Source organism: Panthera tigris, chromosome C1 (genome assembly GCF_018350195.1).
Source record: "Panthera tigris isolate Pti1 chromosome C1, P.tigris_Pti1_mat1.1, whole genome shotgun sequence".
Taxonomy (NCBI): Eukaryota; Metazoa; Chordata; class Mammalia; order Carnivora; family Felidae; genus Panthera; species Panthera tigris.
In genome coordinates this window covers 208252397-208270419 of record NC_056667.1, presented here as the reverse complement: position 1 = coordinate 208270419, position 18023 = coordinate 208252397, and the positions used below count along the sequence as shown (strand labels likewise).

Here is an 18023-nt window from a genome sequence, read left to right as displayed (position 1 = left end):
GACATGCATTTTTAAAGTAAACTAAAAAATCAGTTAAAATAGCTGATGTTATAAAGAAGCAGTCTGTTTTATACATATTTCCTTTCATTCAGCTGCCTTTAGAGCCAAGATTCAATATCCAGAAGGCAGTTTCCTAAGGTGAAAAATAATGCATTGAACTGGTTTGAGCACTTTGATTTAATTCTGCTTGTGTTGATTTTTGTGAATTTATTAGGGTGATCCTGGTTCCTATGGGTTGCCAGGCTTTCCAGGATTAAAGGTAAATGTACACGATTATAAAGATGATAAGTATATTTTCATTCATAAGTACAATTCAGTGTCATTCAGAAGTCGTACTAGGGCCTGCAAGTATGCACACAGTAACTGGAAAAGGAGACACGTTTATTTTATGAATTGCATGATCTAGCTGTAAGTGCAAAAAAACTAACACACAAAACCGTCTGAAGCAATCCAAAAATAGTGTTAAGACTTTGCACAGAATCTCAGTGAGCGTGTGTCGTTCAAATTAAACAAGAGTGAGACAATTTGTCACCCAGTCACGTTTTTTTAAAAAAGGAATGTTTGTGTTTCTTTGTAGGGGGAACAAGGACTGTTTGGAGATCCTGGATCATTTGGATTTCTTGGCCCAAAGGTAAAAAAATAAAAGGCTTATTTGAGTATAGCCTGATAAAATTCTATATCCCTTATGTTAACTAATTTATTTTTAAAAATATTTGAAAGAATCCTTGAGAAACAGAAGTTTGGAAAGCAACAGAGTTAATTTTGTACATATTATCTCAATGCATGTTGTAAATGTTTATATTTTACATTTGAGAAATCAACCTTTTGAACGTGAATAGTAATGAAAGTTTCAAAAATTCCATGGGGATCAGCTAGTATCCCAATTAAAATCAGAGGAAGTTGTGGAGAACTCTCTGTGGGGCCACCTAAATAAGGCCACCTAAAATAAGGTGTAGATTCAGATTTTGTAGGTGAATAGACTATTTATACCAGACTGCCAAGCTCAACGTGAATGCTCATAGTATTTCTAAGAAACTTCCTGGTTTCAGAAGTATCTAGTTTATGGGCATGAAAAAACTTTTTGAGGTTTTTTTTTTTCTTTTGTGAGAATTTTGCCAGGTGATCCTTTACTTCTGCTTGTAGGTGGAGGTCGGATGCTTTTGTTATTCCCAGATCTCTATGAACCATTCTTTTTTTTCTGGTCAGCCTATAATCTTTATTTCTCAAACGAATGCACCCTTGGTCCTTCTAATATTTAATTACAGGCAACATGAGAAAAATATTAATATTTCTAAGAAAAGTGTCTGAATGAATGATTTCAGGGGGACCCTGGAGATCGCGGGTACCCAGGACCACCCGGTGTGTTGGTAACTCCATCTCTTCCGCTCAAAGGTTTGTGTCTAGCTTGGTCCCGCCATAAATTATTAGGAAATGGGACTTGGGTGGCCCTGACGGAAGAGTCTGGCCCAGGATTTGTGTATTTTGCATGCTTGACATGCTAAATACATTGATTTTAGCAAGAATATGTAATTTACAAGTGCAGGTCGATAAGTGCATCTGGACCATCTCTGTTGGCATAAGACTCCAAATGTTATTTTTTTTAGCATGTAAGCTGTATGCAGAGATTTTTGTTAAGTCACCCTTCTAATTTTAATTGCTAAAAAATGTTTCCAAACCATCTAAGACCTACCAAGATGCTGCCTCCAAGAAAGTGACCCAAGTCAGTGTGAAAGACAGTGCCGCTCAAGGTTCACGTCTCTGCAGAGAAGGGATCTAAGATCCTGCATTTTTTAAAAAGTTTGTTTATTTATTTATTTATTTATTAAAAAAAATTTTTTTTTAACGTTTATTTATTTTTGAGACAGAGAGAGACAGAGCATGAATGGGAGAGGGTCAGAGAGAGAGGGAGACGCAGAATCTGAAACAGGCTTCAGGCTCTAAGCTGTCAGCACAGAGCCTGACGCGGGGCTCGAACTCATGGACCACGAGATCATGACCTGAGCCGAAGTCGGCCGCTTAACCGACTGAGCCACCCAGGCGCCCCGAAAAAAAAGTTTATTTATTTATTTTGAGAGAGAGAGCGAGCTTGAGCACAAGCGCGAGTGGGGGGAGGGGCAGAGAGAGATGGAGGGAGAGAATCCCAAGCAGGCAGACACGATCAGCATGGAGCCCAAAGCAGGGCTCGATCTCATGAATGGTGAGATCATGACCTGAACCAAAATCAAGAGTCGGATGCTCAACCGACTGAGCCCCTCAAGCGCCCCTTAAGATCCTGCATCTCTAACTGTGGCGAGAAACTGCAAGAACAATCTCTTAGTTGTACTCAACCAAGCCTCACAAGAAGTAATTGTGTGTGAATTTTAAGACGTATATATATGTTTATTACACTGACACGGGTTGTTGTTTTGGGCAGGCCCTCCAGGGGATCCGGGGCGCCCTGGCCGCTATGGAGAAACGGGGTCTGTTGGACCGCCTGGTCCCCCTGGTCCCTCAGGACCACCAGGGGAAACCTGTGCAGGTAGAAATCCACTGGCCTTTCTGTGCCAGATTTCCTACATCTTCCTCCTCCCTGGAGGTTCTCAACTCTAGCTGATACTGATGTCAACTAGGAGCGTTTCAACTGGTGGCTGACCCCACCCAGATCAAGAATGTTGGGCATTCTGGAGCATGGACCTAGACATCTGCTGCTACCAAAGCACCTCTTACTTCTATGTGTAGAGCACGGCTTAAGAACCACTGAACTCAAGCCAATTAATGGCTTACTTGTAAGAAATCCAGATCCCTCAGCTGTACCTCAGAAATACTGAGTCAGCATCTCAGGGGTGTGGTGAGGAATCTGTGGGTCTAAGAGGCGTCCCGCAAGTTGTCAGAGGCAGATAAGATTTGGAAACTGGTGCCAGGCTCAGAGTGTTTTTTCAGGTCTTTCCATCCTCTTGGAAAGGCTCTCCCTGTTGACATCTATTCGTGAAAATTGAGTTCCTCTTCGTGAAAGATGGAAACACAAATTATGAATTAAAAGATAAAACTGTGATTCAGCCTTCATTTAAAAAACAAAACCAAAACAACAGTCCTCACCTCCCCCCAAAATCAGTACCCCTCCAAAACAAAACGAAAGAAAACAAAACCTTACAGCTCATGGTAATCAAGTTGCAGAAGTGCCTGGGAAAGAATCCTATTGATATAGGACTTTGAACTCCTTCAAGTGCTGTGCTGGTTAATATTCCCAAGTAAGATTAGGAATAGAAGTGTAGAGGAGATTTGCATTCTGGGAACTCAGGAGAACTTATTAAATGTGCGAGGAGAAAGTCTTGAATAGACGTAATTTTATCCAGTCTGTGTCTCTTGTTATATTTACTGAGGAGTGAAAAGTTTCCTGCCATTCATCTGTTAACTACAAAGTTCTTTAATTTTCTATGAATCTAGCTTCCACTTTGTAGGATCTGATAACTGACCACAAAGGTGGCAAAGTTTAGTTTATTTAATCTGTAGATACCGTAGCCTTGGCTTCATTGACCCAAGGCTATCTAAGTTGTGTAGACAGTACTCAGTTTGTCAGGAATCATTAGCCTCTGGTATTAGATTTCTTCTTTTGGGCATATTTATAATAAAATAGTGGATCTAGCAGATTGAAATCAAAACCCAATGGGAGTAAGCAACACATATCTCTAGCAGATTGAAAGCTGAATATAACAGAAAGGCTCTTAATTCCACAAGATTTTTTTTTTTTAAAGAATTAACCCAATGGCTTTCAAGTCTTGACTACAATCTATTATAAAAAAATATATTTAGTATTACATTGCATTTGCATTACATTGCACACATATATGTATCCACATATACATATGATTGAAACACGAATTTCATAAAAGAATACCTTTTGGGGTATGATGTATTCTATTTTCTATGCCACTCTTTTGTTTTGAAAAAAAAATTTTAATGCTGGCCACAACTGAATTGATTTCATGGCTGCTCAAGGTGCTATATTCCATATACCGTAGCCCATTTTCCCTGTTGGAAAGTGGTCGAGCATTTTCCATAGACTGGGACAAGACACCAGGTAGCATCCAGGTGCATCCAGTGACTGTGGAGGTTTGGAGACAAGTCTTAGGAATGACATGAAGACAAGGTGACAGCCAAGTCAACAGGAACACCTTTCATTTCAATACACCAATATTCATAGCCTTTGCTATACTTATTTTACAATCATCGAAAATATTTACCATGAGATAAGTAGGGTTTTGGAGTCAGACACCTGTGACTGAATCCCAGCCGTGCCACTCAGTGTAGTATGCTGAAATAGTCACGTGTTTACACTATGGACTAAAAACATTCCAGGTTCTACCACATACAAGTGGTGTGGTCTTAAGCATTTACGAAACCTCTCTGTGCCTCAGTTTTCTCCTCTTTAGAGTGCAGTTCTTGTTAGGGTTGAAGGAAGCAATATGTAAACAGTTCTTAGAATGCCGTTAGCCATGTTAGCTATTATTGGTCTAAATTTCTGTGCCTTATCTATAAGGTGCAGACTTTGCAAGATTGTTTCAAGAGTAAGGCTAATGTTTGAAAATATATGCAAAGCCCCAGCATATATGCACACTGTAATGAATGCCATTAATTTAGTTAGCATGCTACTTACTGATTACTGACAGCGTTTCTGTTGTCTGTTGCTGAATGAATTACCCAAAACCTAGTGGCTTAAAACAACAATCATCCTATTACCCCTCGCTGTCGTTCAAGAATTCAGGAAGGGCTAAGCTGAGCAATTCTAGATTGGGATGTTCATCACCATTATGTGGCTGCAACGGACACATGAGGACTGGCTGGGCATCTCTGTCCTCTTTCTTTTGTTTAGTCTCATGGCCTCTCTGTCTGGCTCTGTACTTATTTAGGCTTCCGTAGAGCATGGTGGCTTCAGAGCAGTGATATTGCTTCTATGGTGGCTCAGGACTCCAATCCCAAGCATTTCAGCTCACAAGGCAGAAGCTGAATCATCTTTAATGACGTAGCCATCGTCTTTGTACATGGCATCACTCCTGCTGTACTTTGTTAGTCCAAATAATCACAAAATCCCATCACATTCAAGGAGAGGGGAACCAAGAGTGTGAGGGATGAGAGCTACCATGGCAGCCATCTTTGGAAACTATAATCTTCCACAGAGAGATTCATGCTCAGAAAGAAGATGCTTCTCACAGGAAGCCTTCCTGCTGTCTTTAGCCAAAGCCCCCAGTGAGAGGGTCAGATGTCACAAGAAAGCAGGATTTAGCTTTTACTCACTTTGACCCCTGAACACACTGAACATTTCAACATTCATGGAGCGTGTGTAATTACATGTGGCTGGAGAGAGAGAGATTGGGTTCTAATACGGCACCTCTATGCCTCTCCCCAACCTACCTTGCTATGAAAGGTATGGTATTCTATATCTTACGGAGATGATATGTGAGTCCATATTTTTATTTGCTACATGTGCTAATATGTTCATCCAGATTGTTTTTAACCAAATTATCAAAGTGGAAAGATTGAAAAAATAATAATTTTAATTAAATAATATGTGTATTTTCCTCCAATAACCCTAAATAATAGGGAAAAAGTAAGAAAATCCGATTCCTCAAAATTTCCACTTGTGGGCTTATTTCAAAGAAGGTGAGGTATTCTTATGGCTGGGAAATCAAGTTAATTTTGAAATACATTTTTTTCCTTTAAAATTTTTTACAGTCTAAGGAAGAATGTACGGATTTTGATTTCTTCTTAAAAAAAAAAAGTTTGTTTACTCTGAGAGATACATGTGGTTTTCATTCTCAATTTCTCTTGGAGGCATGATGGGACCCCCTGGGCCAGGAGGGTTTCCTGGTCATCCGGGATTTCCAGGGGCAGCCGGTATCCCCGGGAGAGCTGATTCCACTCCAGGGAAACCAGGGAGCCCGGGACCCCCTGGGTTGCCTGGAGCTCCAGGACGGCAGGGCCCTCCAGGATCAGATGGTAAAGTGCTCCTCATTCACGCTCACTGGCATTTATGTTGCATGTGATATCTGCAGTGTCATTCAGAAAATGTGACTTTCTAAATATTTTTTAACATTATCCATTATGTCATGAGCCAAGTTAGTATTATTAATAATACAAAAAAGTAGACTGATGTTGGAGATCACATCAGCTAAAGCATACGGTTGAGGATTTAAGTGTGAATGATAGAGTTCTGTAAATTACTACAATTTCTATTTTTTCAATGTCGTTTTAATTTTTATCAGAGTTATATAAATAGAGGTGGTGTAAGAGACAGTTCTATGAAGGCTGTTGTGAAGAATTGCCATCCTAGCCAACCCCTTCTTCTGTTCCTTCCTCCCCAGGGGCAATTATCTTTGCACAAGTCATTGGAATCTTTTTTTATTTGCCTTTCTAGTGCCCTTCAATGTGCTTGTATTACTATTTCTTTCTTTCTTTCTTTCTTTCTTTCTTTCTTTCTTTCTTTCTTTCTTTCTTTCTTCCTTTCTTTCCTTCTTTCTCTTTCTTTCTTTCTTTCTTTCTTTCTTTCTTTCTTTCTTTCTTTCTTTCTTTCTTTCTTTCTTTCTTTCTTTCTTTCGATGTTTATTTTTTTGGTGAGATGAGGGGCAGAGAGAGAGGGAGACACAGAATCTGAATCAGGCTCCAGGCTTCCACCTATCAGTACAGAGCCCAAGGGTGGATCATGACCTGAGCCATAGTGGAGGCTTAACTGGCTGAACCATCCAGGCACCACCTTGTATTGCAATTTCTTAATTCTTGACTTTGAGACTTATCTTTTCACTTCCTTCCATAGAAGATGAAATTAGCTCTCGTTCAGTCCCTCCCCACCGCACATATGCACATTTTCTACTCCCAAAGCCTATTCAACATAGTTATTATCTTAGTTTTGACTACATAAAAATATTCAGTATTTACACTGAATGGTTACATAAATGCTGTTCACCAGGTCTGCCATCCAAAAATGTATGTTACTACTTTTCTAGTGTACCATTTTGTTAAGAGTAGTCTTGGTTTTTTGTGTGTGTTTGCTTGCTTTTCAATATGCCTACTGTGAATTTAACCTCAAACCATCTAGAATTGTATAAATTTCCATTCTAACTCATGAAATATTTTATCAGTATTATCTCTTTGAATAAATCTCTCCTGGAGCTTTTTAACCTGTTCAAATTAGGTCAGGTTGCAATTTTAAGCCATCTCAGACACTGTCTTGAAATCTTCCTTTACCAGGAATTCTTTTTCTCTTTGTCTCTGTCTGTTTATGTTTCCCTCTGTCTCTGTTTCTCCCTCTCTCTGGGTGCCCTTGTTACCTACAACTCACGTATTTCTATCATACTTCTATTTCATATATCCATCCTCATACGTCCTGAAAAAAGTATACTTTATCTGTCTGAAAATGCCTTTATTCTACTGTGGAATTTGGTTGATAATTTGGCTGAATATAAAATTCTAGAATGGAAATACATTTTTCTAGGCATTGTCCATTGTTTTCTAGAATTGAAGAAGTCCAATGACATTTAGGTTCTTGATCCTTTGTTTGAAATCTGTTTTCTGCTCTGAAATCTTACAGAATTTTTCTTTTTTCTCCAATGACCTTCAATTTCACAACGACTTGCCTCTGTGTGGGCACATCTGCATTTATTCGTAGGCGCTCAGTGAGCAAGTTCTAGCCAACACAAATCCTCCATTTCTGGAAAAATTTCTTGAAGTGTTTCTCTGAAGATACTTTCTCCTCCATTTCCCACCCCCCCCCCCGTTTTCTCCTTCTGAATTCTACATATTTGCCTATTAGTGAATCCACTATATATGTTTCTTTATTACTTTTCACCTTCTTATTTTTCTGTAACACTTTCTTGTAGACTTCCTGAACTCCACTTTACATCTCTGCTTCAGAATTTTTCCATTTCTACTTTCATAATAGTTTTCTTTTCGTTTCTAAGGATTTTGTTGTTGCTATTGTTCTGTTTTAATGTTTTTTAAAACGTTTTTTAGGTTTATTTATTTTGAGAAAGAGACAGAGTGAGTAGGGGAGGGCAGAGAGAGAGGGAGACAGAATCCCAAGTAGGCTCCATGCTGTCAGCACAGAGCCTGGTGTGGGGCTCAAACTCATGAAGTCATGAGACCATGACCTGAGCAGAAGAAACCAAGAGCTGGATGCTTAACCAACGGAGCCACCCAGGAAGCCCCTGAATGTTTTCTTTTGTAGCAATCTGTTCATGTTTTAGAGGTGAAATGCTTTCCTTCATCTACTTTTTAAATCATATACTTTATTTCAAAGTTTTCTTCTTGCTACGTTGTCTCTTTCCTCCAATTCTGAGGGGCCATAGTTGCTGCTGTAATTCTTGAGAAGGGGATCTTATGATTAAATTGTTTCTTTAACCAGTCCTCCTGTTTGGGGCACTGTCATTCTACTTCAAGGTACCAATTCCTGAACTTTGGGAGAGATTTCTCATGTAAATTGTGTTCTTTGTTCCCTTTCCCCACTGCCTGCTTAGAATTCAGCTTTTCAGGGTCTGCTAGGTTCTTTTACACTTTTTGCTTTGTTTCCTTACCTCCTCCCCCCCCCCCTTTTTTTTTGTCTTGTGAGCTTACACCTTTTTATAATATTATTTTACTGTTTGCTGTTTTACTGGGATTCAGGGAGAATAAAGAACTTATTGTTTATGTTTTATCTGTCACACTGAATCAGATATCTCTGAAGTTTTGCTTTTATGAGCTTTCTTAATTTGGTAATTGTTCATAATGGAAGGGGAAACGGATGTTTGCTGCACAGTTATTTTTGTTTGTTTGTTGTTTATTTATTGTCTTTGTTTTTTTGTCCACCTTTCTCTACAACCCACTAAGTTGGGGTTGAGATTAGGATGGCTTTATCAATGGTTGTGGGAGCAGAAGCATGCTGTGACAATTGTATGGTCTATTTGTTTATATATTCTTATATTAGAGAGAAAGAAATTTGGGAAAGGAATGGAAGAAAGTGGGCTTCAGGGGAAAATAAGAGTGCAAGAGACACTTGCACCTGTTCTTTGGAAGACATTCACAAAAACTGAGTGCTTCTCTTATGCCCCATCCCCCTTTCCCACTGTAAAGTTATATATTGTAGTGTCGGGCACCCTGGACCACAAGGAATAAAAGGCAAAGCAGGTCCTCCAGGAAGAAGAGGCTCGAAAGGAGAAAAAGGCAAGTATGCAGCAAAGGTAGGATTTCCTGAAGACAATAGCTTATGGGGGGGGGGGTTGGAGGCATTTATGAAGTGGGCAATGGAACATTTCACTTCGATGCGATACGTACCTTAGTTACCCCCTTGAGTGCCCCTTTTCATCATGTGCTCATGATGTGGTTAGAACTTAGCCAAAGTCAAGTCTTTGTATCTGAGAGTCTAAAGGAGACCCTTGCCTGCTGTGAAATTTGCCTCAGAGTGGTGACTTTTTTCATGAGGTGCTTTTTGTTCCTTGAGAGAAGCGGAGATGAGAAAGTACTGATCTTTTTTTTCACTTTCTCTCTGTGGGTCCCTACTTCCCCGTGTCATCAAGTGTTTGTGTCTCAGTGTTTCTCCACTGTAAATTGTTTGGTGCCTTTTTGACCATCTGGAACAGGTGGGTATGAGAGCATAAACACAGCTGAGTTTGACCATCCAAAAGGCTTTTTTTTTTCGACTAAAAGTCCTGATGATTAGAAAACGCATTGTAGTGAATTATCAGTTGTAATAGGCAATGCAGTCAGTAATCCTTTTTCACATATTATTTTGTTTCTTTATTTGTTTAGAGTGTATGCTCTAACCCCAATTTTTTTTTTTTTGTTTCTTCAGCAGGAACCAGATAAAAGACTTTCAAACTTTTAAAAATATGATTTCTTATTTTAAAGTTCCTTCAGTAAAACTGGGTATCAGTTTATCAGAATGAGTTTATTTAAAGACCCAAGATACCCCATTTGTCCAGAAATGATACACTTTGCCCCACGTAGACCATGCCTAGGTACCCCTACACAGTGCCCCTCCCCTGCTACGTCACGTGTTATCAGTTATGGGAGATAAGAACCATGTACGTCACACCCTTTTTGTTCTTATTTTCATTCTTGGTTTTGTTTAGTAAAGGCATTTTGGGATTTTGTGCAGGAAATATGACAAAGCTGCCTTTTATCCTCTGTCTAGGAAACGCGGGGCTCTGTGCCTGTGAGCCTGGTCCCATGGGCCCACCAGGCCCTCCGGGACTTCCTGGGAGGCAGGGTAGTAAGGGAGACTTGGGGCTCCCTGGGTGGCTTGGAGAGAAAGGTCATCCAGGCCCTCCAGGTGCTGAAGGATCTCCAGGACCACCAGTGAGTAGCTCTTACCAATAACAATCTTTCTAGTTAAAAGAGACAGATAAAATTCAACTGTAGCTCTTTCTGACTTATAGTATGATATATATTTTATGTTTTGAACCTATACATATATTAATGACCAAAAAAATCATCTATGTTCATTCATTCATTCAACTAATATTTATTGAGCACCTACTATGTTCCATGTGTCATTCTAGGTGCTGGGGATGCAGTAGGGAGCAGAGCACAGTCTGTACCCTCCTGGGGACTCCTGGGGTTGGGAGGGACACATGCTGGGTAGCAAATAGATGAGTACGTATGGCTGATGATGATAAAGGCCATCACCATCTAATGTAGCTTGAGGGGAAAAGCCGGAGGAAATGAAGACAAAGAAGTGGCTGGAGGTTATGTGGGGTTGTGGAGCACGGGGCTTGGTGGGTGCGTTGGGTTTGGGCTTTTATTCTGGATGACAGGGAACAGCCAGTGGAAAGTTTTAAGAAGAGACAGACATAATGCTCTATGGCTGACGTTAGCTTCGAATGGCTCACTATGGTAGTTCTGGTAATAACAGATAACAGGGGGCGAGGGAAGGAGGGAGATGGGCTGGAGGACTGCTGCATAGTCCTGGTGAAATATGATGGTAGACAAATTAGCATGTTGGTGCTGGGTGTGATGAGAAATGATCAGATTCTTGATATGTTTTGAGATCGGTGCTAATAGATTGGCTGTTGGGCTGGACATGGGATATTAGAAGGAGAAAAGTAAAGGATAAGACCCAAATGGGGAAGCCAATGTGAGGAGTAGGTGTGGAATGGGGAAAGGAAGTATCATTGGGGCCATCTTAAATTTGAGGTGCCAATCAGACAAGCAGGTCGAGGTGTTGAAGGGTAGTGAGATGGTATTCAAGTAAAAGATTCCGATGCGAGGTCCAAGCTGGAGATACAGACATTGGCTTTGTCAGCGTTTATGTGATATTTCGTGCCACAGAGTAGATTTATTTTGAAATGGTTCTCATCTGCTGACCATTACAAGTGACTCGAATTGAGGCACAGCCTTTCAGCAACTTGACTCCTCAGAAGAAACTCACTGGCCCTAAGGGCATTACTCTGGAGGCTGGACACAGCCTGCCTGTCCCCTCTTTATCGAAGAGCCTTAATCCTGGGGTGACCTGGAGCCTACCCATCAGCCTGAATGTCCTCTTTTCCATTTTCCCTGGGACATGCCATGAAAATAAGGTTCCAGTCTGAGAGCCTTAAGTGAGGGTGACAATTAGGCTCTCTCTTGGTACCACCCTTAATACACTTGCAAAACACACTCACAAAGTCTGCGTGACAAGAAGCTAACTTCTTAATATGTGTATGTTGAATGAACACGGCCGCAGCTGTTAAGCACTTCATTTTATAGTCTGCTTTTTCCATTCGACATTTGAGCACAGTCATTTTTTATAGTGGTCCCTTCATTAAGAAGATGATACTGGTTCTAAAATATTTTTATGGCTTTCTCTTGAGTTGCTTCTCAGGGCTAGTCTCTTTGAGCGTGAATTGCTAGTTTTCCCAGGGTTGTCCTGGCTGAGCTTTATGTCATTCGGCTGCTGTACGTCTTACTCTTAGGACAGGTAATGTTTCTGATGTCTTTTTTTCTGTACATGGTCCTGTCCATATGACTTCTCTGCATTAAGTTCATCACAGTGTGGTTACAGCTGGGGACTAGATCCTTATACCACGAGGCACCGTGAAAGGAAGGTGTTTGGGGGAAAAGAATGGATACAAAGAGAGAGCACAGAGGAACCACAGACGATCACTGTGGGTGCTCTCACTTCATCGGACATGTCCTCTCTCAGCAGCTGGTCCCTGGCCTCAGAAGCCACAGATTGGTAGGCAAATAGAAAACAGAAAAGTGTGTTTAGGTTCTTTACATTTTTTTTTTATGGTTAGAACAAAGCTTTGTATTTATTGCCATAGTCTGAGGTTGGGGGTTTCCTACCAAGATGCTGTCACGTTAAGCATGGGGACTGGGAGCCACGTGGATCCACTTTCAAATCCCAACTCTGACACGGGCAAGCTCTACGGTCTTCCTGAGCCTCAGTGCCTCATTTATAAAATGGACATAACAACGGGGTAAGAATTCAGTTCAGCAACATATTCTGAGGGCTGTAAGGGATACACCAGTGATCAAGCAGGGTCACTGCCCCTGATGAGTTGTAGAGCAAACCAAAGGTCATGGACTTGACATGGGCTAAATCTGACCTACTGGCTTGTTTGGTTTTGTCTTCATCGTGTTTTATTTTGTATTATTAATAAGATTTATGGCAGCCCTTGAGAAATTGGAAGTTCATTAACACAAGGTCAGTGCATTCCCACAGTTGCCAGGAGCTGAGAGGTGACCATGCGTGTAGAAGGGCTGGGTGCTCCTGGCTCCGCGCTGTCCATCCATCTGCTTCCCTTGCTAGGCACGGCCCCTGTGGGCATCTGTGGCTCAAATACCTGATCTAGACCATGTTTTAAACAACTGTTACACGGCTGGCAGAGAGGAATTTGTTTTGTTGCTGTTGAGACTTTGTTGTTGTATTAACACATGTATTTAATGATCTCAGGTCTTGGAATAATGACAAGTCGCCTTGATCCCAAAGCTGCTGGGAACCTTTGCCCCAAGAATCTCTTGGATTCAACATTTGTTTCACTAAGAATCTAAGTCTAAGTGCCATGAAGGCAAGACGGTCTGCTGTTAACTGTTGTGTCCTTGCTACTCTGAGTACTCCCTGGCCCTTTGTAGATTGTCAGTGAATGTCTCTCTAGTGAAATCCAAAACCAGTGCTGGTTATCTACTTTTTTTTTCTCACTAGCTCAAATAAGTCTGAGATCTGACTCTAGTGCTGAATATTCTATATCTGCACAGCATTAGAGAAATTTATAGTACATTCTAAGTCTTCAATGGCTAACTAAGTTGCTGCTCAGACTCCCAGGACACCAAGGTCTCATTTATTAAGCATTCCACTGGCATTCTCCTTCTGGAGAGAAACTGGTTCGTGTGCTAAATGAATGGTTTTATGTGTTGATAGTTTATCCATCGGAAGGGCGTTTTCATTATCTGCCTCTTGGGCTGAACACTGTGTCTCATATACTTTGGACCTGTCATGTTGTCACTTATGACTTAGTCTTAGACAGGAAAAATAAGCATTTAAGCAACACTCAACCCATATTAGCACTTTGCGATTTCTAAAGTTCCTTTTCTGTCTATTCCAGCTCTTCCTACTGAAAAATTTGTTCCACTCGCCTTTTTGATGTCACATAGACATCGTTACCTGGGATGCTATACTACAGTGATGCCCCTGGCGGGGGTGGGGGGGTAATTGAGTGGGTGTGTGGAACTGTTTTTTTTCTACATCAGATGGCTCCCAAGCATTTTTGCCATTTGGGTTTTTATGCCTGTTGCGTACGGTTTTGGCTTCCTCTTCATTCTTACTACTTAATGCTGCCATCATACTGATCTCCACTGTTACCTTCTCCTCTTAGTAGTTAACTGCTTATAAAGTGCCAGTTAAGCAGGTTAAGCTTGCGTGAACTTGTTAGATTGTATGAAAATAAGGCAAGGTGGCATCTGTGTGGGAAAAGTAAACGGTCTTCTCAGTCATTTTTACCTCCGTCTAAATTCTTATCTGTGTTTCTTGACTTTCAAGGTCATCTGATAAGTAACCTTAAGTTATGTATAGTGTTTCTGTAGCTGTATTTACTCTGATGCTTGGCCACTCTAATATGCTGATGGTAGGTTTCCAGATTGTTGACATGGCTTAATATTCAGTAATATGTAACACTTATAAAACCATGACCCAAACAGTGAGTCTCAGAGCAATGTTGAGGTCAAAAGATGATGAGCCCATCAGTGAAAATCAGCTGTTTACTTGCTATATAGAGGAAATGTATCAACCATGTAACCGTGGTTCTTATTTTCCCCTCCTCTTGCCCATCAGTTTCCCTCAATATCACAAGCTTATCCCTAAACCTCTGCTTTCGGCTTTAGTGGCAGCTCTTGTGGTTAACCTACCTTCTTCTTTACTCCTCATTCTATTAAAATGCTCAATATAGTTAAAAAATTTGATTATAGGGGGCGCCTGGGTGGCTCAGTCAGTTAAGCGTCCGACTTCAGCTCAGGTCATGGTCTCGCAGTCCATGAGTTCAAGCCCCGTGTCGGGCTCTGTGCTGACCGCTCAGAGCCTGGAGCCTGTTTCGGATTCTGTGTCTCCCTCTCTCTCTGACCCTCCCCCATTCATGCTCTGTCTCTGTCTCAAAAATAAATAAACGTTAAAAAAAAATTAAAAAATTTGATTATAAATTTTTATGTTGAGATAAATTTTATGTTATGACTCAAAGAAGTTACACAATCATGCAGAGAGTTCCCATGGACACTTCACCCAGCATCCCCGATGATAGCATACATAACCATAGTACGTTGCCAAAACCAGGAAATTGATAATGATAGATGCTTCTGTTGAATCTCGTACAGACCTTATCCAGATTCCACAAGCTTCTAAATGCAGGTCAAGACCTTCAGTTTTGTAAGGTAGGACCCACCTTAGAAGGTAAGGAAGAGAGTGATACCAAGGGTACCACACCAGAATCTGGAACAGGTGATTTAGAAGTAAAGAAGAGAGAGATTAGATGTAGGTGAATAACTTTTGACCCATCAAAATTAAACTGATTCATTCCTCTTATTTCTCACCAAGGGAAAACCCGGTGCTGCAGGACCACTTGGCAGTAAAGGAGAAAAGGGAGACATGGTTGTGTCGAGAGTGAAAGGTGAGTCTAGTCAATCACTTAGCTCCCTGCCATTTTTATGAATGATAGGTGAATTTTCATCTTGTATTCATTTCCCTGTGACCACAGATCAATTCTATAACAAGACACAGGATTGTTCAGATTGCTTAAAAAAACATTCCTGGCCCGGGGCTCCTGGGTGGCTCAGTTGGTTGAGTGACTAACTCTTGATTTTGGCTCAGGTCACGATCCCAGGATCATGGGATCGAGCCTCGTGTCAGGCTCCGCACTGAGCGTGGAACCTGCTTAAGATTCTCTGTCTCTCTCTCCCTGTGCCCCTCTACCCCACTTGTGCACTCTCATGCTCTCTCTCTCTCTCTGTCTCCAAAATAAAAAATAATATTCCTTGACCTTCACAGAGTGGTGAGAATGTGGAACCTCAAATCCTCTATCTCTGATTTGAGAATATAGATGCTCCTTTAGCCACCTATTTAAATCTTCATTACTGTGAACTTGGATTTGACACAAGACCTCCTTTGACCTGCCTACCAGTTTTTCAGTGCGTTATGGCATCCTGTGTTAATCAAGACTATTTTGGTCACGACAGAAACCCAGCTTGAAGTAGTTTTAGAAAACATTATTGACTCAGCCAAACAAAATTTGAAATGTTAGACGTAGTCTCCCAGGACAGCTGGGTCCAGGGGACTGCACCATCTGCCCTTTCTCCCCGAGACTAGCTTTCCCTGGGCTGTGTGGGTAGACTGCCCTTCCTAGCAGAAGCTCTAAGTTCTTACAAAAAGGAAGAGAGCTAGCTCTACCTTCTCAGCTCCAGTTTGAAAAACAAAACAATTCTGGAAAGATTGGCCTAGACTGGGGCAAGTGTGCAGCCACGGACTACTCCCCATTCACCACTGCTAGGGGTTGGACTACCATGTTGGGCACCCCACACACAGCGGCCATGTGATTGGTGCCTCCTTACACAACCTCCTCGGCAGAGCGCTCCCCAGATAAGAGATCCCGTGGGTTTGGCAGTTGTCTTTCCTCCCTATGACTTTTGTGTGGTTGTCTTTTGTGTGGTGACTTTAGTCAATGGAGACACTCAGGGGAGTCTCTACCGGCCCACCTGGAGGCAAGGTCATTGCTTTTACCTTTTGTCCTGTGTTTCCTTCTACTTCACCCAGCTGCTGAGAAGGGCTTGAATATCTTTTGGCCTTTATTCCCAGGGCAGAAAGGAGAAAGGGGTCCTGATGGGCTCCCAGGATTTCCAGGGCAACAGGGACAACATGGCCGGGATGGACTTCCTGGAGAAAGGGGGGATCCGGGACCCCCGGTATGTATAATTCTTCTTTGGCTGTAGAGTTTCATTTCCTTATATGGTCACAAAGCATCTGTTTGCCCCTTCTCAATTTAAAACTGTAATTCAGTAAAGCGTCATGTGCTGTGAATCAGAGTCACCTTCCATTGACTGCCAGAAAAAGATGATTGTTACAAAAGGTGTGGCATAGTTGCAGATGGTCTGAAATCCTGAGTGACAGTTGAGTCACAGCATGACTTTCTGTCCCGTCTTTGGTCTTTGTATCATTATCATGGTGTTTATCTATTTCTGGGGCCCTTGTATCTAGCTACAAAGCCCCCAGTGGCTGCAGGCCTGTTCAGTTAACTCTGTAGGGAGGAGCATAGAACACAGGTCCTGATAATGACCTCCAGTTCTGTCCCCAGGTGAAGAAGCACGTGAGGGGAAGTGGCAAACAAGAGAGGGTGAAGTGGTGCAAATCTGAACTGACATGTTAGCTGATGGAAAACCCCACCGACAAATGATATTTTTTGCATTTTCAAACGTGATTTGGGTGGAGACCATGTGGAGGTAATGGAGGTCGTAAGAAAAGACAATGAGACATGATCCTGGGCTTAGGAACTTAAAGTATCACGGGTACATGAGGCATGTTTGGATGCCTACATTATGTTTTATTCACATCATTAATTTTCTTTTTTTTTTTTTTTAAGTTTATTTATTCTGATAGAGGCAGAGACAGAGAGAGCTGGGAAGGTGCAGAGAGAGAGGGGGGAGAGAGAGAGAATCCTAAGCAGTCTCCATGCTACCAGCTGCAGAGCCCGATGCAGGGCTCAAACCCATGAACCGTGAGATCATGACCTGAGCCGAAGCCAAGAGTCAGACTCTTAACTGATTGAGCCACCCAGGCGCCCCCACATCATCAATTTTCCGAAGAGCAATCCGCTTTCACATTTTATCCTAGGAAATGGAGGCCGAGGGTGTGTTGCTCAAGGTCACCTATCTGTTAAGTAGACTACACCGCAGGGAAAACCCCAGTCTGCCAAAGCATGTGCTGCTTTCACCAGCCTGTGCTGCCTGCCATCAACAGTGTCGTAATAGAGAAGGACTAACTTCTGATTTATAGGTGCTCCTTCAGACAGATGGTATGTGAGTAAGAGAAGCCTGGAAGTCAAACCAGGGTAGATGGTCAGAAGTCTCTCTCGTCTTTCAGCTGATATCAAGTATCATGATAATCATGAACAAAGTCTGCCTTAGATTTGGCAATCCCTGTTTTGTTTACTCTCCCGCTTCAGGAACTATCAAGAAGCCAATGTCACTGAGTGGCAATGGTCCTCAGGTTCCGATCTCATTGCGAAAAACCAAAACGTACCCTAGGTCGCATTAGGTGAGGGGTTTCTATAATGGTCTAGAGCGGTCCTCCTAGATTCGTTGAACCAATCCAGACTCACAAGACTGTCATCGCCCACATGTGAGACCAGGCTACTCGGGAAGACAGAAGACACAGCCCTCAGCTTGCCAGCAGGGTAGCATCAGACGTGCGTCGCTCGTATGCAAGACCCCTGGTAGCTGTTCATTCGGCGGGAGAGAGTGAAACGAGATCCACACGCAGCACATGTGCCAGCAGCATTGACTGAGAGCCTCCTGCCCCACAGGGACACGGCCTGTGGAGACCCCACAGGGAACCACTGCTC

At 41.9% G+C, this 18023-nt stretch overlaps 1 protein-coding gene across 10 annotated transcripts in view; it reads left to right on the top strand.

Moving 5' to 3' along the window:
• The window catches only part of COL4A4 (collagen type IV alpha 4 chain), a 130367-nt gene that overhangs the window by 56893 nt on the left and 55451 nt on the right, over window positions 1-18023 (top strand). For 8 of the 10 annotated variants that reach the window (XM_042995498.1, XM_042995502.1, XM_042995496.1 and 5 more), the window contains 9 exons: window positions 215-259; window positions 578-631; window positions 1323-1392; window positions 2414-2518; window positions 5809-5973; window positions 9079-9168; window positions 10139-10302; window positions 15008-15080; window positions 16262-16368. In XM_042995498.1, the coding sequence (XP_042851432.1) occupies window positions 215-259; window positions 578-631; window positions 1323-1392; window positions 2414-2518; window positions 5809-5973; window positions 9079-9168; window positions 10139-10302; window positions 15008-15080; window positions 16262-16368 (873 nt within the window). The remainder of the gene's footprint in view (window positions 1-214; window positions 260-577; window positions 632-1322; window positions 1393-2413; window positions 2519-5808; window positions 5974-9078; window positions 9169-10138; window positions 10303-15007; window positions 15081-16261; window positions 16369-18023) is intronic. The other 2 variants (XM_042995500.1, XM_042995501.1) reach the window with 2 other exon arrangements.